Raw genomic sequence first — 27695 nt, 5'->3', positions numbered from 1 at the left:
CTAGCATTATGTGTCCAAACTTTTACTGATAATTGCTGTAAAGTGTTTTGCAACAGGCGTGAGAACAAATAATTCGATACAGCAGAAATGCGTGAAGAGATTGATTTATAATTTTCAAACTGGAATCAGTAACTTCTCCTGCTGCCATCACTTCTGATTTACGCCGAGGTCTTTGTTGCATTCCGCAGCTTCTGCAGCAGAGCCAGCTTTGATGGTAGCTTTGATGATGTGTGATAGTTGCAGGCTATTGCACACTGTGACATCAAAATATCCAGGCTTGACTTCCAGAAAAGCAGGATGGTAGATGTCACCCGGTCGACTTGCATCAAAGCTGGAACACGCTGTTCCCGTTTCACAAGATTATTCTCAGTTAATAGGGCGTGGTAGATTGCATCACAAAGTGCGTTGTGGCATCTGATTCAGAGTGAACCATGCCCACAACTCAAAACGTGATCCCCGAAAGGATCAAGAATTTGACCACAACGCACTTTACCGATTCAGGTGGAAAGGGAAACACAAGTATTCCCAGCCATAATCTAATTGCCAAAGCATTCATGTAGTGACATGGCGAGGAGTAGGTGAGGGGTAGGTAATGCCCACAAACAAGCACCGGCATAAGCAGAAGTAATACTATTTGAGTTAAAGGCTGACAATCTCCTTTAGTAATCAATGTATAAGTGAGTTAACCTGTTTTTGTATATCATATTGTGAAGCAGTCATGAGATATATGGTAGAAGGACAATCACCAAGTTGACTGTGTACACAATTGTGCTTCAGATTCCCCAGAAACTGTGAATGTCAACACTTCTTGATCTTCAACTGTAGCATCAAAACCTGTACAATCTTGGTGAAGAAACGTTTGAGAAAACTCCTTGTTGAGTTACAGCTTCAATGAAAGCTGAAGTAGACAATGAGCGAGAGCTATTAGAAGGCCACGACCACCATCACAAACAGGTAACATAGCCTGACACTATAACAAATCTTGTAAGGACGACCGAGTAATCAGTGGTGGTGAGTGTCTGAGAGCCTGATCAAACAATAATCTCAGCATCAACTGATCTTGGGACAACAGTGCGTAATAAATAATATATTTTGCAAATGCTGAGACAACTATGTAGGAGATGCATCTCAACTTAAGCATTTTTCAAACTATTGAGCTGGGTCTGAGCGTCTATCACCTTCTCAACCTTCAAAGCAACGGCAGATTTGAAATACTGTTCAGAGCCGTAAACTGGAGATCCAAGAAAACCTATCCCTTCCACCAAAAGTGTAATTTCAGAAGGTAACTCAGGAAAAGATTGATCACCACTAGGCCAATATACCTTGCATTTTTCCAAGTTAGATTGAGACCAAATGCAGGACCCATCAAAACAAGTGAGGCTACAAATTTTCCGACTGAATCCCGAGTTCCAACAAAAGAACCATCATCAAGGTACCAAAGCGGAAGATCTAAACCATTGTTGGAGCCAACAGAGTCAAGGAACTGTGAGACCACTGAAGAAAACAACAGAGGGCCCAATGGATCCCCTTGTTGTACTCCAGCAGTAGACAAGATCCGATAGTTACCAAATCGAAGTTCACCGGCGACATGATACGACCATTGAACCCAAGCGAATAGATCTGGTAAATCTTCCTTTATACGAGACATGAAGTGCTCTCTGTGACATTCGCTGACCAAATATCTAAATCAATCTTGACACAGCATAATTCTTCTCTGTCCCAATTTGAATTGATGTATGATCAAGGTGTAAATGGCAGCTTCCATACCTCTGTTGACACCCACGCCAACTTGACCATATGAAAGAAAGAAATTCGGAAGACGAAGCTTCATTGCCTGCAGCAAACACGACTCACTAGTCGACGAATGACGTCACCAACAGCAATAGGACGGTAACCACCCGTTTTCTTACGTAATGCTGTCAATGGTGCTCCTGATAACCAAGGAGTAATGTTGGAATCAATTCTTCCAGCCAGCAGAGAATTCACCAAACGAGTTAGGTTATCCAGACACACTTGAGCATCTGGAAAACAATACTATTGATGGCATCCAAGAGATGTTGAGCACGAGTTGTAAGAATCCTGGACTGGAAACCCTTGAAAAAGCTTCCAGCGCAGCTAACACAAACTGGGAATCCACAGTCAAAGATGTCGGAATGTCAGGAGACCATTCTGGCAAATAGTGTACAGGATGACAATGATTTAAATCAGCAGAAACAATTGGATAATCTGTAGTTGCACATCCCTGTAAACGCAAAGCATTTGTTACATCACTGTATTGTCCCTCCATAGCTAATTTCAGAGACCAATGAATATTAGAAGATGAGGAAGAGGGATGTAAACGATGACATTGATTATGATGTGAGTCCAACCTAGCTTCCTGGCATAGGGCACAAAGGTCACCTTGTTGCAACAAGTGAGACAAGAGGACAAGATATCCTTGACAAAGTGACACTTTTGCTTCCCCCCACGAGTAGGGACTCGCAAATCAGCTTTGTCAAGCATGTGAAAATGAACATACCCCCAAAGCCCATCATTTATCACGTGCTGTAGTTCTGGCTAGAAGTTGGCAAAACATAGGACGGACACATCTCAGAATATGAAGTACTGTGTACACTTGTAAGGTAGAAATTTCATTCATAACTTCAAAAATGTAGTAGATTCATTTGATGGTTGAAAAGATAAAGTAGCTGCTGCTCGAATCCCTTCTAGAACCATATCTAAATCATTGATATCCTCAGAGGTTGGTAAAGTGTTAGAGACAGATATAGCTTCATCAGACATAACACCAAAAGATTGACATGGTACAGCATTGATCACGTGACTTGGAAAATAGCAACCATCAGATGGTATCTGAGATAGCCATATTGACTGATCTGGATCAACCATCTTACCTCTACAACAGCAACTTCCCGTACCTTGGGAACAACGGCACAATTTCCAGCGTCAAGAATAGGCAAAGCCACATGTGGAGCACACATTATGACCATGATCTTTCAATACAGCCCATGATGGAAACATTCGTCTTGAAATATGATCAATATTTACATGCTGCCACATGGATGTGTGTGTGTGTGTGTGTGTGTGTGTGTGTGTGTGTGTGTGTGTGTGTGTGTGTGTGTGTGTGTGTGTGTGTGTGTGTGTGTGTGTGTGTGTGTGTGTGTGTGTGTGTGTGTGTGTGTGTGTGTACTAACCCACCATCCCATTATCCGCAGGGGCAGATTAGATTAGTTGTTTATCGTTGTACACACACACACACACACACACACACACACACACACACACACACACACACACACACACACACACACACACACACACACACACACACACACACACACACACACACACACACACACACACACACACACACACACACACACACACCAGTACTAGTATTCCAAAGTCTAGCTAGATAGCAGCAAATTTCCCTTTCAGAATCAATCATATATCCGGGCAGCAAAGTCATGAAAGTCACGTGCAGTTTACTTGCTCACCCATACATGGCTTGACACTCATGCGAGTGCTGGAAACTCTTAGGTCGGATTCAGTGCAAATGCAATGAGAATTTGGAAAGAAAAGCAAACTGTAAAAGAACGGCTTCAGTCGGTGAGAAATCGTCGATCGCTGGAAGCATTGAGAAGGACGATGATGCACAAAGTCCACACATAATCAGTACGGGCATACGTTCAAATAAACCATAAGGTGTGGCATTCGCGTCGCCGCGAGATTTCACGTGGGGGTCGACTCCTTGAGAGGGGACCCACGATCCACCGATGAGTGCAGACTGAGCCAGGGTAGAAGAGCAGACGAATGACAGTTCGATCGCCTTTCTCTGCCGCACCATTCAAGAGTTTACTCTGAACACACACACACACACACACACACACACACACACACACACACACACACACACACACACACACACACACACACACACACACACACACACACACACACACATGCATGCACGTACGCATGCATGCACGCACACACACACACACCCCAGGGCTTATAATGTATCCAGATATTTCTTCCTCAACACATATTTAACAGACTAATGGTGACCCAGTAGAGTCACCTTATTCTAGAACACCGTAATTGAAAGAAGGGTCAATGTCAAAAGCAACTAAAGCTAATTTTTCTAAAATTAACGTTGCATTGTATTGCCATAATCTGCATGACAATTGCTCATGCAAGTTGCAAAGAGTTTGGTAAAGTTTGTCCATTTAGCAAAGATGATCTTTTTGCAATAAATTTGATGACTTCCAGACTGTGAGTTGACCATATACTCCATACGTTTCCACCACCAATGGGTAGAAAAGACCGCCTGCTGCTGTCGTCGTGTCTGTTGTCTTTTTCCAATTCACCAAACTTGGCAGCTGCACCAGCTTCATTTGCAGCATTGATTATCTGAGAAAGATTAAAAGAGTTCCTTATAGACACATCAAAGTATGCAGGTCTGCCCTGAGTAAAGTCGGGGTGGTAAATGTCCCCGGTCTGTCAAAGGACTGAGTTGAGCAACGCTGTTCACGGTGAGTACCAGTCTTCGTTGAGCATGCAGTGGTAAAAATGTCACAAAGAACATCATGTCGTTTAATTCTCAAAGTACCACAACTGAGGGTGTGATCACCATGTTCATGTAGCACATGATTACAGTGCATCTGATTGAGTTGAGATTATTTGGAAATACAGAAATTCCAAGGCAAAGACGTAAAGCTAGAAATTGCAACCCCCTGAATGAGGAGACAATATGGCTTTAAGCCTTGCTTGATCTCTTAAGCTTTGACACTTTCCTTCCATGGTGGACTTGAGATTGTCATCCAAACACTTCTGCAAATCATGTTGTACCCACTTTGATGATATACAGCCAATCATGTGTGAAAGTAAGGTTGTCAGATGTTGTCTACTTTGAATTTTTGCCAAGAATGAGAAGCTCAAGATTTTTGTCACCAATAATAGAACTAGAGGCTTCTTCGTATATTGATTTATACAAAGCTAGTGTAGCTAAACTAGCAAGTGTCCAAAAACCAAACATTTCAACTATCAAAGCGTAGAAACATCCACATGCAGCTTCCACGTCAGCCTGGTGATGAGCATCTTTTTCTTCCTCTCCAGCAAATGCAGCAGCTCCAGCCAAAGTTGAAGATGGTACAAAGTACGAAGGCTGCATGGTATTCCAAATGGAAACATCACAATAAGCAGGCTTGCCGTTTGTGAAATTGGGATGATAGAAATCCCCAGGACGATTGAAAGAAGTGCTACTGCCACGCTCCTCAAGGCGTGAATCAGCATCATCAACAAGTAACGTGTTATGGATGACGTCTCGAAGAGCGTTATGACGTCTGGATCGTAGAGAACCGTGACCACACCCAAGAAGATGATCTCCAAATTAATCAATTGTATGTCCACACATACAACGTATAGCCTTAGAAAAATCTGGAAAGATAAGAATGCCCAGCCAGAGTTTGACTGCAATCACAAATTCATGCAAAGCCATAGCAAGGCCTAACTTTGGGTTTCGAATTGCCCGCAACCAAGCTGTGGCATGATCGATGATACGGTGTTTAGGCAAGCATTATCTCGAAGGCTGCAAGAGTCTTTGAGATTAGCGATGATGGAACATTCTATCTGTAACTGTAGAGACTTCTGACACATAGATGACAAGTCTGTAGTAACCTCCTTAACAAAAACGTTCCTAAATTGACTGTGAGCTTCATCTCTTCTCCAGGTATGCATCCAGAAAGTGAGGCATCAGATGTTGTTGTGGTTGCAAAGTAGGTCGTACCAAATGCCAGAACATAGTTGGAGTAACAAGAATAAAATAGTCGGGTAGAATTGCAACTGGAAATGAAAGTTGCTGTTGCAGTTGTTTTGCTTGTCTAAAACCAAAACCTCCCAAAAGCATGGGTAAAATCACCTGTTGCCATGCATGATTAGATAAAGAAGCGTGTATCAATATTTCCAAAAATGACAAAGGCTTGCATCAAATGCAGTAAAACAAGACTTGGTATGGTTAGGATGGACAGTTCGAAGACTGTGATTGATCTTTCACAGACCAAGACACAATCGAAGAAGATGGAACTCAATTTGTGAATTGTTGAGATCAAGTAAACGACTTTGCATTTGACAAACAGTTGACACGTTTGTGAATGAATTCATCAAAAAAGTGAACAGACCCAATTATTGGAGAACCAAGAAGGTCTGCTCCACTTTCGATCAAACAGATTCAACATTAGCAGTTGAAAATTCTGAGAACATTTGGTCACCACAAAATATTTCACATTTGTCTAAATTGAGTTGAGACCAAAGGGCCTTTCTCCAACATCGAGTTCAATAACTGGCAAACCGCATGACGAGAGCCAACAAGAGCTCCGTCATCAAGGTACCATATATTCAACTAAATACCTGAGATATCATCCAAGAGTTGCAGTATGACCAAAATAACAAGCAGACCCAGTGGGTCACCTTGTTGAACCCTTGCTGTAGACAATATACGATGTAAACCAAATGTGTGTTCCCCTACACATGTATAACACCATTGTACCCACGGCACTAGATTAGGCATTCCTTTTTGATGACAGTTGAGAAATGAAGAGCAGTCACAATTATTAAATGCATTTGCCATGTCAACTTTCACACAACATAGATCTTCGTTATTACCAATTTCTTCAATAAAAGTTTGTAAAGTGTGTATAGGAGCTTCCATGCCCTTTTATTCCCACTCCAACTTGTCCATGTGGCAAAAAAGATTTTTCAAACGTGATTTTACAGCTGCACAACAGATACGACTTGCCAAAGGCTGTAAAACTTCCCCACCGCAATTGGCCTGTAACCTCCATTCTTCTTTCATAAGGCAGTGAGGGGTGCTCCAATAAGCCATGGAGCCATAAGAGAATTCAAGCTTCCTGAAAGTGTCACAGACATGAACTTTGTAAGTTGATCCAGGCAAGTCTGCAAGGCTGGAGCTGTACAGATCAGGCTACTGCATCCAACAAGTGCTGTGCTCTAAGTTGTTAACCCCCTGGACTGGTACCTCTGGGAAGAGCCTTCAAAGCATTGAAAACTGAGGTCGAATCACATGCCAAACTTGAAGGCATGCCGTCAGAAACATGGGGAGGTCAGGTTCAGGATGATGATGTTTAAGTTCATCAAGCGCATCTTTGTCATGATGAGAAGCACAACCTGTGGAAGTGAGAGTACGTCTAGCATTACTATAACGACCTTCCTGTGTTAGATTGATAGAACAAGTGATGTTCCTTTCCTTTTAAAATTGTTTTGAAAAATACGAGAAACTGCATCATTTCTGGCTTTCCTCCATAAATCAACAAGTGATTTAAACGAGAAGACAATAAAGATGAAACAACATGTCTATTTTTCCTTCCACCCTAGAGGGTGTTCTAAGAATGCACTTTGCAAAGATAAACAATTTCACAAAGCCCCAAAGTCCATCCGAATATCCATGCTCAAGTTCAATAGCTAGTATATATATTTAAGTCTCTGTTTCAGTATCTGCCTTGTTGTCTTGTTCATGGTGCAATTAATAAGAACTGTGCATGCTCAAAACGTAGTTATTGCTTGCTTATTTCGATCAGCTCATCCACTTTTCATGTCAAAATGTTTGAGCATAAAAAATTTCATTGGTCTGGCCTAAAGCAATTAATGTAATGAAAACGGAAGCCATCTACCACACAACCCGAGTGCTGATTTTTGCTGATGTCTTCTTCAGAGGATCTGTTCAGAAGGGATATACATTTTCAAACTGCCACTCACCAGTCTACATATAAGAGTCTTCCGGTAATACTTGATCTTCTTAATTACTGGATTACCAGTCAGAGTCAACACTCGCTAAAGTAGAAATCAGAAATCAATGTACATCTCATGGAACAACATGTATATGAGTCTCACAACACACATACACACACACACACACACACACACACACACACACACACACACACACACACACACACACACACACACACACACACACACAATAGAAAAGTGCTAACATAACTGTGAATGTAGATTAACTACTTTCCATAAGATCAATCACATCATATTAACTACATTCATTACAAACAAGACACACAAATAAAACATCAAAAAATTTGGTTTTAGGCTAAAATAAACCAAAGATTTTATTACATACATTACATCTTTATTACATACATTACATCTTTATTAGATACATACAAAACTCGTGTAATAACAGATAACAGTCCAATAGTGCAATATATAATATATGGACAATAACATTCAACTGATTGATACAATAGCATCCAACAGACTGATTCATATTTGATGTGCATTAAACTAATGAGAGTAACAGAATGCATTAAAAGTGAGATCTTCCTTACCAAGTCAGGCATCTGACTAAGAACATCAATAATTTCCGTGTCTTCGATTCGATTATGTGACACATCAAGAACACTAAAGAAACAAGCACCACAAATAACATATGACTACAATCTCCCTGCCTTTTCTCTCTTTCTCTGTAACGAACACACACCATAACAACACTGTACAGTAGTTCATTAGCATATCCAAGTTAGTGATCTTCTGTAAATGCAAGGTTGTATATATAAATAGTTTTTCCAAGATGTTGTAAAAGTAAAGTATCAATAAAGTAAAATATTATGTAGTTTCCAAAAACAAGCACCTCTTCAAAAGTCTTTACCAAACAGAGTTCACGTCACTATAAGTAGACTTTACCAGAAATCGCTGAAACTATAGCTCGTAACTATAACACTATACTGTTATGAGGTGAGGAAACATTATACAACAAAATATGGTATTTGCCGTTATAAAATGTCAAATGCATGATGGAAGAACTACTTAATGCAAGAATGATCCTTCGGCCAGCTGTAAAAAAGTTGCAATTAATAAACTTGATGACAACATGTCCTAATAAAATCTGATCCATATATATATATATATATATATATATATATATATATATATATATATATATATATATATATATATATATATATATATTTCAGCTGGAAGAGTGCAAACACACAAATTAAATTTCCATGTGTATACAGCAAGAAACATACAACAAAGTCACAGTGAGAGCAAAGAAAGACAGCTGGGAACAAAGACATAGGATTGTCTGGTAATCTATAATGACATATCATTCTGTACCTCAAGGTGTAAAGGCACTCAAGTAAAATTCATGTTACAATGACATGCAATTAAAAGCGATCGATCGAGACAATAAAGATAAATAAAATCTTGTCTCACAGTAACTTAAAATCAATATATATATATATATATATATATATATATATATATATATATATATATATATATATATATATATAACGCATGCTCAGTTATGCTACCACAAACTTATTTGTTTCAATCCTCTCACTACATTTTAAGTAACTGATTACTTACTACTAACATGTTCATTCAATATCTATCTAGTCATATCTCTTACCTGATGGTTGGACATGCCACAAGACCTGCCATATCATCAGCAGTTTTGAGTTGATTATGAGCTATCTGAAGAGTTGTCAACTTGGGAAGACATTCTACAAATTACAAACATCAGCATTCACATGAACAATTACAGAACTGGCATCTACTTGCTGCAAATGTTCATACACATCACATTAATCAATATTCATTCCAGTAAGCTCACACCCCTAAAACCATCTGTAAGATGAAGTTCTACTTAAAACTTGATACCTTGAGTGATAATAAACAAAGTGATTGACCAATTAACATTCAATACTAGCTCCTCTACTATCAAAATGTACTAAAAACCAAAAAGGCACACTGTTAATGTTTAATTGTGATCAACATGTGGTCTAATTTAGAGCATAATGAAGTTCCAACCAATCATTCCTACAGTCATGAAGAATAGCTGAAGACCAGCCCATCAAACAGTACATGCCATTTACGTAGGTCTTTGAAACGTGAGGACCATAAAGATAAAGGCTTAACCAAATTCAGAAAAAAAGCAAAAATGTTATATTGTGTCATTATGCCCTTCCATGATTACCCCCATCTGGACACCCACAAACCTAGCAGGTGAGCCCAGCAGGGTACATGTTTTCGTGTAGTCCACAGGCAATCAATGACTAGCCAATTCAATATAGATTGCAGGCATTATGGTGACCGTAAACTCGGACAGCACGCCTAGTGGATATCAATGACCACCAAGAAAGCACTGAACGTCATCGTCAATGGACCAGTCACTAGACCACAGAAACTCCCCAACAACTGAAACAAGTCATAGTCTCATGGACAAAGCTAGGGAAACATGAGAAAGAAAGACAGACAAGTTTCATAATTTATTTTTATTGTCGTGCTCAACCAGATCAGTCTAGTTTGTAAAGTCTATTACAAGTACCGGAAGCAAACCCAGCTTCAGAAGTACTTAGACCATCACGGCTGTCTAGAAAGAAGACATGATTTATTATTATTATTAATGCTACAGTCCTTCTATTTGTTACTTGAAGAAAGAGACCAGATCATAATTAAGAAGCAAGAATGCAACTAAAATGGTCTACCCATGCAACTAATACGTCAATGACCTACAGTCAGATGTCATTATTCCGACACCTGATAAGCTGACACTCTCACTTTCTGATAAAAGGTACATGTACACCTACACCAATTTACAGAGGCACTGTGTATTGACAGTCACATTAGTCCGATAGACACCAGCGGGTTATGCAATCGGAATAACGAGGTCTGGCTGTATCAAGACCACTGTTTTAGACAATATCAACATACAAGTTAGGGGTCGTCCATATTTATCGGCATTTTCACGAGCGTACAAAACGTATGCTGGGGGGGAGGGGGTAAAACCAGGCGTACACTTTGGAAAAATGCCGTTCTAATGCATGCGTAGGACGTTCTCACTGAGGTAGTTCAATGGTATTGCACACAGGTTCGTGTGGTCAAACCAACCATTACGCTACGTAGCAGTTCGCTGCATCCAGGTTAATGAGCAATATCCGGGTTTCTCTTCTCGCCTCGTGTCTTGATGGATAACATAGAGAAGCTGTCAGAGTTGTCAAACTGTGCGGACTCCGTACATACGCACCCTGTGAATGCCTATCAGCATTTTGTCAACGCTTTTGTATATATCAATAACAGTTACGGCAGGCAACATGCTGTGAGGAAGGCGCAGGAGGTTTGGAAGGTTGTGAGTGATGAGAAGAAGGATTACATTTTGAAAGAAGCTTTTCGGAAGATAGAGATGACGACGAAGAGAAAAATTACGTTGTACAAATTAGATATCTGTGCATTATTGTTAATAACAAATACAAAAAACTTTCTGTGTATCAAGTATGGGCCTATTGAAGCATGTATTATTATTAATATTAAATCAGCATTTTTCGCGTACGCTTTCAGGGAGGGGAGAGGGGGCAGAGAAAAAGCATACATTTGTACGCTCGTGATAATGCCGATAAATATGGACGACCCCTTAGATAAAATGTGATGAGCATACCAAGACTCTCTATTGTTCTAATAGCATTGTTGCTGACATTGAGAGTACTCAGTTCTTGTAATGGTTCCAAGTTTTCAAACTTTGACAAAAGGTTGTGTTGAAGAAATCTGAAATTTAATCACAACATGATTACAGATACGTGTACAAGCAACATGCAGTAAAACAAGATCTACACTAGAAAGCAAGACGTACACACATGTATTACAAACAAAACAATTCAACAACTGCAAGTCATATGTTCAGTAGAACATAAAAATGTTTCTCTGAAAAAAGAAATGGATGTAGGGATTGTATAAAAAGTAGTAAAAACAAGATTTAGATAATATGAACCAAAGCCAAACATCATTAGTGAATCCTTCCAACACACTAAAGGTAAAATGTAGAAAATGTGTGTCTGAAGAATTCAATAATGATGTCTGGCTTTGGTTCATATTATCTATAAATCTTGTTTCTATCACTTTTTATACAATTCCTACATCTATTTCTTTTTTCAGAGAAATTTTTTTATGTTTGTGTATGTGGTAAGTTTTTAGAAGTGCGAGAGCACAACCTACTCCATTAATTAATTAATTCTATAGCCTAACAAAATACACATTTCCTAACTCATACTTGGTATACATCATGACACGTATAGTCACCTAGGTCTCAAGCATGTGGATCTTAGGTTTAGAGTGTACTTGCAAAATATGCAAAGAGTTATGCAGAGTTTTCTGCGTACAGGTTTGAATCAGACGTTACATTTAGTTGCAATAATACCCCAAGCAAATGAAGCTGTGCTCTACTCGCTTCGGAGCTACAAGCATATGGGCATGTAGTTATGTGTGTGTGTGTGTGTGTGTGTGTGTGTGTGTGTGTGTGTGTGTGTGTGTGTGTGTGTGTGTGTGTGTGTGTGCACGAAGAACACCCATCACGCTACTCCCACATTGTAAAGTGCTTCGATTGCTTGCAACGTCAAAGTAGTCATTTCATGACCTTACATCTATTTCTGGTTACCGCTGATGGAGACAAAGGCCATGTGCACGGAGTCGAGCAGTAAAAATGGCGGCGCAGCATGGGACAAAGAAGTTGGTCTCCAGCGTGGAAAGAAGTAGAACAATGGTCTATGGTGCTTGCGGGCGATCTCTACTGCAGGGTTAGCAAGAAGCAGCAGTTTGACATCTCTTGCTGTGTGGAGAATTGAACGATTCAGAACGCTGTATGCTATATTACCTATTTACAAACTGGTAGTACATGAACTGAGTAGTAGATTTGCTTTTTTCTATGTTTATGCCATCATCTTTCGAGATGGGCTGGTTTAGGGTTTTGTGTGTGTGTGTGTGTGTGTGTGTGTGTGTGTGTGTGTGTGTGTGTGTGTGTGTGTGTGTGTGTGTGTGTGTGTGGTGTGCATGCATGCGTGTGTGCCTGCGTGTGTGCATGTGCGTGTGTGAGATGCCAGTTTTAAGAGTGTCAGCTTCTTCTTCGTCATCATTGTCGGTGCCATTGAACGCTACATGCACACGCCGACATTTGCGCACGTGCGCGTGACCAAGCCCGTACGCGCATGCTAAGCGTCAAACAAAAACTTGGCTTATATACTAGCTTGATGCACGAGATCTTCGATTTTCGGCTTATAGAGATCGGCCTTTATACATGACAATATGGTAGCTCTCTAGACAACTCAACAACTCGAATTTGCTTCCGTCTTCTGCTTGAAGGCGTTGGTGTTCCAACTACGGCAAGAAGAGGTATATCACGTCTGCTATTGCGATGACGTTCAACATCACTAGTCTACGTAGCCTACTTCCACGCACTTCCATTTGCTCGTGAGATTCAAAAGCATGATTCTTTGCCTAACTCTAAGCAGGAAATTACTTAATTTCAGGTTTTTATACTACGAGATGTCAAGAACTCTTGTCACCCTGTCTGTACGTACCTAAACTGCTTCCTGTAATGTACATAGGGTAGCAAGAGCTTGTGATTGGCTGCCTGATTCTTGTTAACAATAATTTATTGTTGTTGGGCGTAAGTAGGGTAGCAGGTTCAAAGCCATTCTACAAATCTTTTTCTTAGATGTTTATTTTTTCTATCATCAAAAGAATAATTCTACGTCATTTCCCAAAGTCTTAGCTTTAGATATGTCGTAGTCAAAGAGTTATGCGTGACGAAAAAGAAGAAGAAGAAGAAGAAGAAGAAGAACAACAACAACAACAACAAGAACAAGAAGAAGAAATAAGACAAATCCAGCAAAAACTCCAAAATTGATGAGTGTTTCTAGTTCCGAAGACAAACTAAGATCAATTCAGAAATAGCCAAGCGTAGTTGAACTTGCAATCTTTTCTATCTGTCGTTTTCGAGATATTTAGCCGCGTTTTAAGGTGATTTCTGAAGGTCAAAAATTTGACCACATCCACACAACCTTGTCAATCGCTACATACAGAGTACTACCGTACCCTGTGATAGTCAAACATTTAAAACTGCAATGAAAACCATAAATATTTTATGGCCATTCAAATGTCCTTGAAACATTGATGTGGTAAAATGTAATGTAATGCCTAAAAACACGTTCAAAGTTATTTCCCAACAAACCCATAAAAGAATAATCACATTATATGTAATACATAAATTAAACTTGCTAAACACATCAAACCTAATAAATCTAAGCCCTTCAACTCAACTCTAAAACAAAATAGATATTTAATTCGGTAAATAATGAAATAAGAATATTGAAATTGGTTTTCCCTGTACTTAAAGGTTTGACATACACACGTGTGTAGACCCTTTTACTCAGAAAAGTGGAGCAACTGACAGGTTATGTCTGCATTAATAAATTGCAATTAATATGACAAAGCAAATTATAAACCCGCAGTATACCTCTATATAAAACTAACGCTGTGTACAATAGACCAGAATGGGTCATGATACGCTCAGGATAGCAAACGCATCCACGCTGCACTTTGAAAATAGTTTTGCCTTTTCTTAGTCACGTGACTTATGACCAATGTGTACATGTGGGTTGTTTGCTTGTAGAAAGCATTGATACAGCGGCAAAAGATGTAGTCCATGGGCCAAGTCCAGAATTGTGACTTTTCCGTGCACCCCACGGGAAACCAGTTTCTTTCTAGCCTTTCCTATGTAATTTTTTGTGGTAATTACGAAGATGGTGTATTTATTGGCTTCAGAGTGTCCAAAGTTGACTAAAACAGCTTTTCTTAAATTAAAATGTTGCCATAACAACCAATATGTAAATTTAAAAAGAGAAGTTGAATTTGCTATTTAAAAACTTTTAGGTATGATTGACAAGCTTTCTTAAAGCAGAAATCAGATGCATTTAACGGAGCTCAAATAGATGATGCCTATATATGCACGTGAAGAGATCTATAGTCTCTCTGTGTTATTTAATAGTGAATGCTACAACTCCCCATTAAATATAGTCAGCATCACTGATGCTGTTTGCTGTCGCATCCAGTAAAGGCATGCAACCCGGTAAGTTCTTTACATACATCTTCTTCTAGCGAACAAGCAATATTTGTCATGCTGATGCAACGCCTTTGATTTCTTGACTCTGTCTGCCATATAATCTGTGCTGGGATCTGATGTGTGCACGAGCAGCCTGTCACTAAAACGTCACTATCTGGTGAACAGATGCCAATATTTATGTGAGATGCTCTTGTGTTCGCTGCATGGTTGGCGTGTAAAAATATTCGGGTACGTGTCAGCTTCTTCTTCGCTGCATGAAATTCTAGAATCAATTGGGCAATGACAGCTAGACCATCAATTTGTAGTAAACCTTGAGCAGTTGCTGCAGTGACACACAAATACACACTTACCATCAAGGAGACGTGCATATTTTGGCAGCTCCATGTCATTTCCTAAACAGAAAATCAATTTGCTGCTGCCATAAACCTTTTCTGTCGCGAGGAAGCATCTGGTGAGGATGCTGTACTAGGATGAAAAGCAGGTGTGGCAATTGATGCACCGCAATTTTCTCTAAATTTTTCAATTGGCAAACTGCAGATAGCAATCAATCACAAAATTAATTCGGTTTCTGGAAGACGTGGTATCGTGTAGAAGAGCAATTCCGTAAATTAGAGATAACTGCAACATGTTGTACACCAGACAAGGTCACTATTAATTGACAAGGTGTTCTGCTCTAGACTTAGCACTCTCCCATGGTGACTACATGCATGGCTGGCTACTGTTGATATGGAGGGATTAAAAGACAGCAAAATCTAAAATGATACATGTTAACCAGAAAATATGTGACTCCTGTACAATTTTCATTAAATGCTACCCTTTTCGCATCAATGAAGTCGTGAAAACGACGATCTAGCTGTCGGACCGAGGTACCACTGGAGAACAATTGCCTTTCACTCTTGGTAAATGCAACACGGGTAAACAATTTCAACTTTACTTTCTCTGCAACACCCAAAAGTCTACGTCATCGTTAGCTAGGCAACCGTTGTTGAAAGAACTGCCCTTTTGCCTCAACTTGCTAGCATGGCCTCGCTGCAAGCAGGTAAGAACTATAAGTCGTATTTTACCTCACAGAGAGCAGTTACTCCAGAGCAAAGACCGACGAGATCATCAAAGTTATAGCTTGTAGATGGGCAGTCATGATCAATGCAAGAATTGCATTCGAGTGTCTTTGTAAACGTAGGCAAGTCGAATACGTATCTAGTTCCAACCTCAATAAAGTTCACTAATACTACACAAACTACTATATTTGCAGCACGTCAGTGCAGTGTAGCATACTACAGTACAACAGCATTTCAGGTACAGTACAACGGTACGGTACGTCAAAGCATAATTTCTCACATCCTGTACATGTTGACGTCACAACTTGGAACTATAAAGTTTAATTAAACTTTCTACAGTGGTATTTATCAGTTAATTGCAAGAGATAACGTGTCGGAAGCTTCACAGTACACTTAGCAGAAACCACCACAAGATCAGGATTTTGCCTCAACTTGTATAATGTGCGTTAGGCCTAGCAGTACCAGTTCATTGCTGCGTAGCTAATTTGCAAAACAGTCTTGTTCTAGGTGATCGGACACCATCTGTCTCGCCAAACATTGGTATTCTCAAACATCTAGTGTCGTACCACAAGCTCAATTCAATTGTCAAAAAATTGATTTGCCAAAGGGGGCACAAACAACATTTTCAAAGCCTTTTTCGCAATTGGCCAACGGACTAGTGAGCAAGAACAAAGATGAGTGAGGAGGGTTAGATGTTCTGACTACACTTGTAGCATACATGAAGGTAACGCACACTATTTCTAATTGGATTCAACCAATCACGATAATTAACTGGCTTGCAGGCAAGGTCAACTATTGAGGTGATAAGCCCAAGAGGCTAAAGTGTCAATAACATGCAATGATGGATCTCATTACAGCGTATACAGGTCACGTGACATATCACATATACGACTTCCCAAAATATATTGCTTGCTGGAGTTATACAACATACATACATACATACATACATACATACATACATACATACATATACATACATACATACATACATATACATACATACATACACGCACATACTATTATGTTAACTCTTCTTGCAGTCAAACAAGGTGAACTTACAAACATCTTAGTTGTGGCTGATTTTCAAGTCCCTCGATTTTTCTAATCCCGTTACTTTCCAGCCACACACACTTCAGTCCTGTGTATTCCTCCAGATTCTCAATCTTTCCGAAACCTAACGAAACAGAACAAACAAAACATATCAACAATTCAATCAGACCTTACATGCTGATGCAGCAGCAGCAGCAGCAGCAGCCAGTCTACAGCAAGCTTCCTACCTTTGAAGTGCAAATACAGCACGTCGTTCAAGTATGGCGTATCGTACAACTTCTGCTCCCTGCACAGCTTCTTTAGATATGTCTTAGTCATTCTAGCAAATAATAATAGTGAAATAAAGAGAAAATAAAGAGAAAATAGACAGAGAAACGACCATGTGACACAGTAAACTTTCTCTCTCGACACTCACCGTGGGTAGCCGGCCTCATCTCTTTCTGTGTCTTTTTCTGACGGCATTTTCAACACAGTGTGAGATTCGAGTGTGGCGTTGTGACGGAGGCGCGGCACCATGGCAACAAGCCTGCGCAGTACAAGTACTGTAGGTCCGCGATGACACGTGACTAACCAGTGCCCAAATCATTAGTTAGTACAATACTTTAAATATATAAAATTTTGAGTAAATACAAATTAAATTTTATAAAATATAACAATTAGTCATTTACATTGTATTTTTAAATATTTTTATATATTATTTGTGTTGAATTAATTAATAATTGATTAAGCCAAACTCTAATTTTTTACCGTTTATATAAAATACAGATAACAAATTTATTTAAAATACAAAATTTAATATTATATTTAGATCTATGAATTGACAATGCCATTGCAAAACCAGCTGCGAACTTACGGTACTCCGAGGCACCCACACATGCGTAGCAAGGGAGACAAACATGGAGCAGGTGAGTAAGACTGACTCTCATCGACCTAACATCCAGTCAATCTCTTACTTTTACTCAGACTGAAAAGGCCTATCAGAAGCAGCAGCCAGTATTTCAAAACAAGAAGCGTCTCCTAGAACAAGCGGTCAAGAAGGAGCAGCGGTATGTGAGAAATGTTGGCCTAGGATTCAAGACTCCACGCGAAGCCGTCGAGGGCACGTATATCGACAAGAAATGCCCATTTACGGGCAACGTGAGCATTCGAGGCCGTATCCTGAGCGGAGTGGTGGCGAAGATGAAAATGAAGAGAACAATCGTCATACGTCGTGATTATCTTCATTATATCAAGAAATATAATCGATACGAGAAGAGACACAAGACCATGTCCGTACATTGTTCACCTTGTTTCAGGTATGGCACGTATTTAGGATCCTAGGGTTAGAGTTAAGATTACTGTATTTATTGATTTTGATTGAATTTTGTAATTAGTTAGCTAAAGCTGTTTACTTAGTTAGTTTTTGCTTGTTTGTCAGGGTTTTGGATTGTAGGTGGATGTGAAACTGTGTTGTATATAAATGGGTTGTTAATGGTCATGTTAATTAGTAGGGATGCTGTCCGAAATGTGGTCGTCTGCTAATACCTACTGTATGTCTTGACTTGATATTGGTATGTGTGGAGGAAATGTGGCAGCATGAGAGCTAGTAACCAAGTTAGGAGAGTTGGGGCAAGCAATGTAAAGAGCCAATATTTGAGTTGCCTCGAATTATTTGGTCATAGTCATTGCCATCTAATAGACTATAGTGTGGAGATCCAAATGCATGAATGCCTGTTAATGTGGATCGACCATATTTGTGATGTAAATATGCAGCATGACAGTTTTTTTCAACAGTGCGTACGCCAAGCAGATTGACTGGCTCCACGGTCGTCAATGTTACAACTGCTAGATTCAGTTGTGATGATTGGTGAGGCTCAATCAGACAGTATTGCAATCTATTCTCTGAACTTAGTGCCACCTTAATTTCTCCAAACAGAATGATCAATCTTTATGATTTAATTAAGTACTGCAATGATGTTGAATGTAAGAATGTATGGAAGTGTTGAGAAACCCTGTAGCTAGTGAACCAGTTGCTGATGATTTGTAAATGTTTTGAAAACAACGTACGGTATGTTGTTGCTTTGGTTGTCACTGACTTTCTTACAATTTGTCCACCTCTTAATTCGGCCATACAAACTACATATTTAGTTTTGTGTCTGTGCTGTATCACTCGTAGGAAGAGGATGACGCGAAACTATATATATATATATATATATGGTTTTGGACAGGCTACATTTGGTCTGTCATGGAGAGTAAAATAAAATATATATATAAAAAAAAAAAAAAAAAAAAAAAAAAAAAAAAAAAATATATATATATATATATATATATATATATATATACTTTGTATTATACATTCACGAATAGACAAGCTTTGTGCAAATGACCATCATTTAATTAAACTACTGTAAAGGGGGGTTTTTTTGCGTTCGTCAAATTTTTACAATTTTTGTAATTGGGTAAATTTCTGCGCAAAAAACTTCCGTCAATAAAATGGGTGTAATCCCGCTGTGTGTACAGTATGCGTGGTCACCAGAAAGTTATGTGTTAGTGAACGTCGTTTCGGTGTGACAAATGTAGCAGTGAACTAGTACACTGCTGAAACGCCTAGCAGCTCTTGCAACTCCATTCTCTGCTGCATACCGTGCCAATTCGAGACGCTGGGAGGGGCTGTATACATGATACTCCGTTTTTCCATGTTTCGAGGTTGGAGCATGCCGTTCCCTCTGGAGGGGACCTTGATGCACACAGTCATTTGCAGCCTTCACTGTTGACAGACACAATCCTGGAATGCCATTGGCTTGAGGTAAACACCGTCATTTCTCTTCATCCACTTAAGCAGCATGACGTGATTCTATCATGATTTCCATCACTTGCCTTGTTTTCAACCACAAAAAGTAACTCCCCTCCCTGAAATGGTCTCTGAGAGAGAAAATGCAATAATTTTGCTCTTTACAGTATACAAATAATATATGTACATATATGTAAATTAACAGTACACCTTTTAGTGGACCGTGCTGTGTTTGTTAACACTGTGAATGTTTGTTTAGGGATCTTGCTCTTGGAGACACTGTGGTTGTTGGTCAGTGCAGGCCACTAAGCAAGACAGTGCGATTCAATGTTTTGAAGGTTATCAAATCGAGTTCGGCAAAGAAACAGTTCAAGAAGTTTTAGATCGACTTCTGTAGTCTTGCTTCTAAATTGTCTACAGTAAATAATCTTCTCTGAACTGTGTTGTGCGACAGTGTCATAGGTGCCAACAGCTTTGGCTTTGGAAGACCATTTGTAGTGACTACGGTGCTGTAACCAAGGATAATTCATAGTCTACTGTCTATTAGACAGTAGATGTAGGCGACACAACAAGACCGTTGCTGTGTTATTTTCTCAGCCTTCTACGCATAGTTACAGCATACCCTTTGGCTCAGTTGGTACAAAAAGCTGATGCAGTATACTGTTTGTTGAAATGCCAAGGTGCACTGATTCCATTTCTAATAAGGGGTCACCATTGATTAGGAATCGGAAAAGGGGTCAGTCACCATTGATTTAGGAATCAAGGCCTTTTTGCCAACTGAAAATATTTATTACAGTGGGGCTGCAGACAACATGTAATTTATACACTCATGCCTTTAGGAACATTTCAGAATCTGTGCAAACACTCAATATCCATAATAAAAATACAAAGTTGATTTGCTTTGCTCATATCCAGTCATCACCAAATTCTGTATTTCTCTTGAGCCTCTCTCGTAAAAGAGGCCCAAACTCGAAGAACTCCATCTTGTCTTCACTCTTCTTTCTTTCACCCTGTTGGTCAGGGAGGGGCAATGATCTAGGCATACGTGCAAAGTATCCCGGCTCCAAGAAGAAAGCACAAGAATGTCTCATTCCTCCCGTGTCGACCACCCTGTGATGAGTTGCCTTGATATTGTTGCCAGACATTTCTGACAGCATCTCCCCCAAGTTGACAATAACACTCCCAGGAGGAGACTGAATATCTAACCAGTTCCCATCAGGACTTTTGATCTGCAGACCTGGCTTATTAAAAGTTGTCACCATAGTCATGATGCCAACATCTGCATGGTCATTGCAGTAGAGCACTGTACCGTCATCACAGACTGCATCGGCTGGTGGTGGTCCAGGACGAGGAGGATAGCAGAGCAGACGAAGAGTAGAGAGAGTGTTGGGAATAAACAAGTGATCAAAGAAATTCTCCTTCAAACCCAAACCCAACGCCAACAAACGCATGAAATTAACAGATGCATCAAACACGGCTTTGTATTGTGATCTAATCGTCTGTTTGAATATGACAAATGCTTCTTCATCTTCACCCTCCTTCCTCTCTGGCCATACGTTGTGTTCAATAAATGGAGACGCCGTCACCAGCTCTGGATTATCCGCTGATATCTCGGGACCAAATTCGTATCCTTCTTTGTATGAAATTGATGTGTCATCAACCGGAAAGTAACCGCGGTAAACAGATTTTGCTCGCTTGTTCCATTTCTTTCTCGTTACACAAAATTTCGTCTCGTCTGACAAGTTGAAGAACCACTCAGTAGCATTGAAAACGAGTTTTTCGTCGAAATGTGGCACATTCTCGAGCAGCACGAAGCCAACTGTCTGCATTGCTTCTACAACCTTGGAGGATGCTTTCCTGTCGTCACATGAGAGATCCACGACTGGTAGAGACGCCATTTTCGACTATCTACTGATGTCTGGACAACGGGTATCTGCCCACGTGCACGACATTCGTATAGTGTTTCGAGGCCGGAAGTGTATGATGGCGGAGCTGAAAGGATTGCATTCTGCGCTCTGCTCGGGATCCAGACCGTCAGCATACTGTACACTGACTGTGGACAGAACTGTACGCTATGTACACTGTAGTGGTATGTCATGCACAGCAATGTACGCACACAGACAGAAGACCGATAGTAGATTCAGTAAAGTTTTTGCATAGCAAACAATAAAATTAAAAGAACAACTTTTCTAATGCTAAGGCTACGTTTGTGATAACTCCAAGGAAGCAAACACCTAATTATCATTAAAAATAAAATCTACACCTCAGTTCATGATTAGTCTCCTTTCAGGTAGCTTCGCATTTTGACAAAACTCATGACCCATACCAATAAAAACTTTTCATAACTAAATTTCATAGCCATGTTCTCTAACGCAGAACTATAGAGCTCAAGGCTGCACTCACATGGGGCATGAAAGAAACTAGAAGGCCTAGGTCCTGTCCATATTGCAGCTTGTAATAGCATAAACGATTAAAACTCACCACCTAATACAAAACCAACCACAGTAGTATAACATACAAACAGAACTTACGACAAAACCCCAACATTTCCAAAACGATCAAACGATTTCCTTATAAAATGTAAGTTCTCATACATGCATCGAAATGAGCCACTAAATATTGCCAACACCATCAACCTTTTTAAAACACACTGCACTATATGGCAACTCTAATTTGGCAATACAAGGGCAATCATGATGATCCCACTTTTGAAAACTGTGAATGTCTCAGCATACAAGTATCATTTGCAGGAACATACAGCATGCCAACCACAATTATGATGATCGCTTTTCATCATTGCCAACTTTTTCCATTTCATATTGTTCCCTCAAGCCTGCAGCCATATCTTTGTAACCCTGAAACAAACAGTTCTAATCAGTAATGACATAAAGTTACAACGATCATAAGACCAGTCCAAAGATATTTGTTCCAGTCACCAAGCTAAACAATAAGAGGCGGCCAGCCAGCAAGAAATTAGAGAGTTACACTGTTTGGGCATGAACACTATGAAATATTTAATCTGTAGATGAGATGCACAGTACTATACAAACCTAAAGCATGGTTCACAATATTGACGCCGACGTCGACGTCAATAATAATAGAAATGAATCCTATTCCAGCGTCGACGTCGGCGTCAACATCAAAGGATGCCGCTGACGTCGAGGCGGTTTCTTTGAAGTTTGACGCTCAGCTGAGCGTCGACGTCATATTGTGAACCGGGCTTAAGAGTTGTACTGTACACAAACTTCAAATATTCTGTGAAAGCAATAACAGTCAAGATGTTCTCAACAGTTCTTCAAAGATCCAACAATAAGTAACACTTTGCAACCAGATCCTAAAATAACTTGTATTCCTATCTCTGCCTTGTGCAGGTATGAAATGGGCTTTGAATGCTCACAAGTCTGAATGAGTCTTTGTGAGAGAAGGCATGCAGAGACACACCAGACCTCCACACACAGCGTCACAAACTTATCATCTTAGGTTTCAGACGAAGAAGAAAGTTGAACATATGCAGATACATCATTAGTCAAAACTTCTAATTTTCACACAAAGGGTTCATCACGCAACAGAAACAGAAATATATTTTGGATGGACCCAACATGACAGTAGTAATCATTAGAGTCACTCCATATTGGTATATGTATGTAAGTGTTTAAGTTTTTAGTTTCACGAATATAAACAAACCGACAATATGATGACAACATGACACCCTGTCAAACTACTTGACACACTCAACAATAGGAGAAATTACCCAGTCTAGCTAATATGATCGATATCCTTAAACTGCTACAGTAACAGACATGTAATTTTTAGCTACATACAATGTGTCCGCCAAACAGAAATTGTCATTTTATGCAATGAAGTTTTAAACCAGCTAATGTTGATAGTATTACGAAAATGCAAATTTACTTCTAATCTCAACAACCATCTTGCATTGAAAACCTGGTTGGCAACTACTCAACAGTACACGATGTAATATAATAATAATAATAATAATAATAATAATAATAGTGGTTAGCGACAATGGCTACCACTCCATGGTTTGGGGGTTCAAACCCTAGTGACGATAGTAAATATGAAACTTGTCTGTCTTTCTTTCTCATGTTTCTCTAGCTTTATCCATGAGACTATGACTCATTTCAGTCGTTGGGGAGTTTCTGTGGTCTGGCGAACGGTCCGTTGACAATGACGTTCAGTGCTTTCCTGGTGGTTGTTGATATCCACTAGGCATGCTGTCCACGAGTTCGTGGTCACCGTAATGCTTGCAATCTATATCAAATTGGCTAGTCATTGATTGCCGTATGGACTACACGGAAACATGTACCCCGCTGGGCACACCAGCCGGGTTGGTGGGCGCCCAGATGGGGGTAAAGACCCCACTTGCCCATTATGGAGGGCATAGCGACACATAAGGCGTGCTGTCCCGATGTTTGCGGTCACCGTAATGCCTGCAATCTATATCGAATTGGCTAGTCACTGATCGCCGTATGGACTGCACAGAAACATGTACCCTGTTGGGCTCACCTGCCGGGTTGGTGGGCGCCCAAATGGGGGTAAAGACCCCACTTGCCCATTATGGAGGGGCATAGAGACACATAATAATAATAATAATAATAATAATAATAATAATAATAATAATATTAATAATAATAATATTGCTTGTAACTAGAATTTAAATTATACACAACAAACTCTGACCTTCTTTTCTTCATCTGTCATGTTTCTCCACTGCTCTGCCACCTGTTGAATGCTCGAACCCTGCAAATTATTGAAACAGCCATAATCAATAACGAGTCTCTAAAATTTCACTCTTAGGTTCACAGTACGTGCTGTTGACATTTCACAACAGCAGCAACCAGCAGCACCCCACTCATATAAAATAAAAGGTAAACAAATTGTGAAAAAATTGCTACAGCAAGAATGAAAGGGAGCACTAACAGTGCTGAGCCCTAGACGAGAGCTGCTCCAGTTGGACCATGTTATGCCAATTTTCATGGTTCCAGTTGCTGATCCGTTGGTCTTACAAAATAATTAGATGATAACCATTGCTCCACCCATTTGTCTTTGATATGCAAAAGTATTATCCTTCTGTTTCCTTTGTAGGAAGGGCTCAGATAATTTGGTAAACAGACATGCCAGACCTATAGCCATTCCTACACTGTACTGATACCGAGATCATCGCGAAAGTCCACAGAACAGCGGAGATATCAAAGTTCACACTTATGGGGAACAGACAGTAGACAAGCTCCAACAACCCATATGTGATAATGTCAAGATTACACGAGCCTACACTGTACCCGTGAACGCATGCTATACATTCTAAAGTCGTTTACATGGTCGTTTCCGTCAAGTCGGTATTTCCGTCAAGTCGCTACTTCCGGTGAGACGACTACTATAACCCTCACTATGCCTAGGGTTAATAACACACTCCAAGTACCAAGAAACTTACTATCTGGACGCAAGTCGTGAGCTGATGCTGAAGTTGGACCAATCATAGGCTAACATTAAAACCAAGTCGTCATGCTATTTATATGGGTAATTGCCTAGGCCTTGAGAGCCAGACAAAAAGACACCAAAGAAAAAGTAGCATAAGAAATAACAACAGATTTTGTGAACAGAGACTGCAGCAGGGCAACACGTTCATGCAGCAGAATGCAGGAACCGGCAGTTTACTGGACAACTATAAAGGTAAGCAAAGCATATTGTGAACCCAGCTAGCCAGCTTTAGTAATACTCAGCACACAACTACAACTAATTCATACAGCACAACCATTTATTAGAATAATATAAGTGTGTGTACGTATTTTAATGTTAGTAAGTTACCTAAAATAAAATTGAGATAGAACAAGCTACAGCAAAAACTCTAACGAAAAGTAACTAATTATCAAAGCAAGATTCTTTTCCAAAATTTACCAATCCAGTGTTTGAGCATCACCAAAATAAAAAATAAACTGATGTATGCATGCGCAATGATGTGTCTGCTGCAGTATACATACATTCTACAAGTACCCTACGAGTTGAGAGCCTGTTTCTGCAATTGTTTTCAAAAGTTTCATCATTTGCATCATCGTTTTAGTGTCCATATTTTATCTCAGAGGCTTGTAGACAGCACAACAAAAACTGCTCGCTCAAAACGTTACGTAGTTATTCATTTATTTCCATTAGTTGGTCCCGTTTTTACTTAAAATATCCACACATCACAAACTAGTTGGTCTGGCCTCAACATCAAACAGTCCATAACCATAAAACACTATATGAAAATGAGTTTATTCAAACAGTATTACATAAACTTGAAAGGCAACCCAAAGTAAGATCTAATTGAAAGTGTGTACCAACAAGAGCAAGGTTATCCAGCACAGCACCATGAGACATACTGTCGTAACGATAAATATTGCTGTAAAGTGCAAATAAATCTGCAAACTGGATAGTTGGAACAAGATTCAGTACAACTGCATGTAGAATACTGTTATCACATTCAAAGACAAATTGACTAATTAGGACAACCCATTATAAAAGAAATACAAAAATGTGGTCGATGGTTAGCCATTAAACCTTCCCTCAAAAGATCATATTTGACATACTGCAAGACTATTTGATAGTTTACTTATTGTCATCGTCACCTCACCTGGACACTAGACATCTTCTCTTTGACAAACAAAGCAAATGAGGTAGGCGGTCGTCGAGGTGGTTTAGCTGGCTTTTCACTCTCATACTGAGCCATCTCATTGTCATACCTTATTTTGTCTTCAGCTGAACTGTCTACGTACGGCTGAAAAATAATCCAAGATTACTAACAAACTTTACAAACTACAAACACGTGACATGCTAAACAACGCACATGCACACTGCATACATACTGTGTGATTACATGCTCACTCAATAATAAATTACATTGTATATTATCAGGAATGATACTACAAGTGTCAGAAAATCAATAATACAATACAATTAGAATTAAGAAACACGTAGCCACATAGAAGTCTTTTGGGTTTTTGACGTCGTTGTATGTGAGTGTCTTGTATGTCTGTACTTTCTTTTTACATTGCCCCTGGAGGGAACTACACCATTATGTTGGTGTGAATCAAATATATCATTCATTCATTCATTCATCTTTTGTAAGACGTCCTCTGCCTCACATAGTAATATATAGAATTCACGCAAACTTGTGCTGTTCTTTCCTTCTAGAAAGCAAAATTCACAAGCAGAAAGTAACACTAAATTGTGGCTTTTTCTGCCAATAATTCAATTAAGTATATTAGTTAATTAACTTAATTACATAATTAATAAATTTAAAAATCAATTAATTAATTCATAAATACACATAATTAACAATAAAACAAAATCAAGTAACCGTCGGTACTATCTAACCAATATAGGATCATGTGATAAGGCCAATTCAATCACTGCCTATCAATTCCACTCTAAACTGCTCACCTCCTTTTCTTCCTCACTCATTTGATTCCACTGCTGTGCAGCTGCTCTTATCGTCTCACGCTATCAAGAGACACACCAATAACAAACAGTGACCGATTTGACTAAGCAAGAGGATACCCACAGGTTGACTATAAGTCGATTTATGAATAGAGATAAAATCCTTTACAAAAAATGAATACGCACTCAAATGACGAGCAGGCATGTTAGCTCTCCGTGCACGAGCCTACTCCCAGTAAACCAATCAATAAAACTAGAAATTAATCAATAAGGTATCTTAGGTAATCACTTCAAGTCTCTTCTGTCGCTTCTGTGCCTCTTCCTGTTTTGCCTCATAATACCTCTGGATTTGCAGTTTTTCATCATCAGTCAGTGCTTGTGCATAATACTGCATATTTTGTTTCCACTTTTCACTAGCTTCCTGAGCGTGTCTGGCATATTTCTACAACAACAACAAAGA

General features: G+C 39.5%; 4 protein-coding genes across 4 annotated transcripts in view; 1 reads left to right on the top strand and 3 right to left on the bottom strand.

The window, feature by feature from the left end:
- Positions 1–7522: 7522 nt before the first annotated feature.
- LOC134181479 (dynein axonemal assembly factor 1-like) lies at positions 7523–17550 on the bottom strand. The gene is made up of 7 exons (XM_062648750.1): positions 17450–17550; positions 17262–17353; positions 17044–17158; positions 11471–11577; positions 9446–9539; positions 8358–8430; positions 7523–7845 (listed from the first exon to the last, which is right to left on the bottom strand). Exons 1-7 carry the CDS (start codon positions 17548–17550, stop codon positions 7723–7725), a joined length of 705 nt encoding a protein of 234 aa, XP_062504734.1. The 3' UTR covers positions 7523–7722.
- A 337-nt stretch (positions 17551–17887) lies between these two features.
- On the top strand, positions 17888–20242 carry LOC134181121 (small ribosomal subunit protein uS17-like). The gene is made up of 3 exons (XM_062648329.1): positions 17888–17939; positions 17998–18329; positions 20064–20242. Exons 1-3 carry the CDS (start codon positions 17931–17933, stop codon positions 20185–20187), a joined length of 465 nt encoding a protein of 154 aa, XP_062504313.1. The 5' UTR covers positions 17888–17930; the 3' UTR covers positions 20188–20242.
- Positions 20243–20341: 99 nt separating this feature from the next.
- Positions 20342–21763, bottom strand: LOC134181120 (isopenicillin N synthase-like). The gene has a single exon (XM_062648328.1). The coding sequence runs from the start codon at positions 21700–21702 to the stop codon at positions 20710–20712; it is 993 nt and encodes a 330-aa protein (XP_062504312.1). The 5' UTR covers positions 21703–21763; the 3' UTR covers positions 20342–20709.
- A 187-nt stretch (positions 21764–21950) lies between these two features.
- LOC134181177 (transcription factor A, mitochondrial-like) overlaps positions 21951–27695 on the bottom strand; it is a 9979-nt gene continuing 4234 nt past the window's right edge. Inside the window, exons 5-10 of the mRNA XM_062648396.1 lie at positions 27525–27677; positions 27360–27461; positions 27239–27298; positions 26430–26573; positions 24503–24562; positions 21951–22659 (exon numbers count right to left, since the gene is read on the bottom strand). Coding sequence (XP_062504380.1) covers positions 22579–22659; positions 24503–24562; positions 26430–26573; positions 27239–27298; positions 27360–27461; positions 27525–27677 — 600 coding nt within the window. The 3' untranslated portion in view covers positions 21951–22578. The remainder of the gene's footprint in view (positions 22660–24502; positions 24563–26429; positions 26574–27238; positions 27299–27359; positions 27462–27524; positions 27678–27695) is intronic.

Source organism: Corticium candelabrum, chromosome 6 (assembly GCF_963422355.1).
Source record: "Corticium candelabrum chromosome 6, ooCorCand1.1, whole genome shotgun sequence".
Classification (NCBI taxonomy): Eukaryota; Metazoa; Porifera; class Homoscleromorpha; order Homosclerophorida; family Plakinidae; genus Corticium; species Corticium candelabrum.
Note: the sequence above shows the minus strand (reverse complement) of the source record. Positions and strands in the feature narration are given on the sequence as shown.

Excerpts from the sequence above, each read along its gene's own strand:
- LOC134181479 (XM_062648750.1), bottom strand. The coding sequence starts at position 17,550 with ATGGTGCCGCGCCTCCGTCACAACGCCACACTCGAATCTCACACTGTG. Across the intron at positions 11,578-17,043 it reads CAGCCACAACTAAGATGTTT|ATTTCTTCAACACAACCTTT; the intron begins GTAAGTTCACCT and ends ATTAAATTTCAG. Across the intron at positions 9,540-11,470 it reads TAGAACAATAGAGAGTCTTG|AATGTCTTCCCAAGTTGACA; the intron begins GTATGCTCATCA and ends TGTAATTTGTAG.
- LOC134181121 (XM_062648329.1), top strand. Across the intron at positions 18,330-20,063 it reads CATTGTTCACCTTGTTTCAG|GGATCTTGCTCTTGGAGACA; the intron begins GTATGGCACGTA and ends ATGTTTGTTTAG.
- LOC134181120 (XM_062648328.1), bottom strand. The coding sequence starts at position 21,702 with ATGGCGTCTCTACCAGTCGTGGATCTCTCATGTGACGACAGGAAAGCA.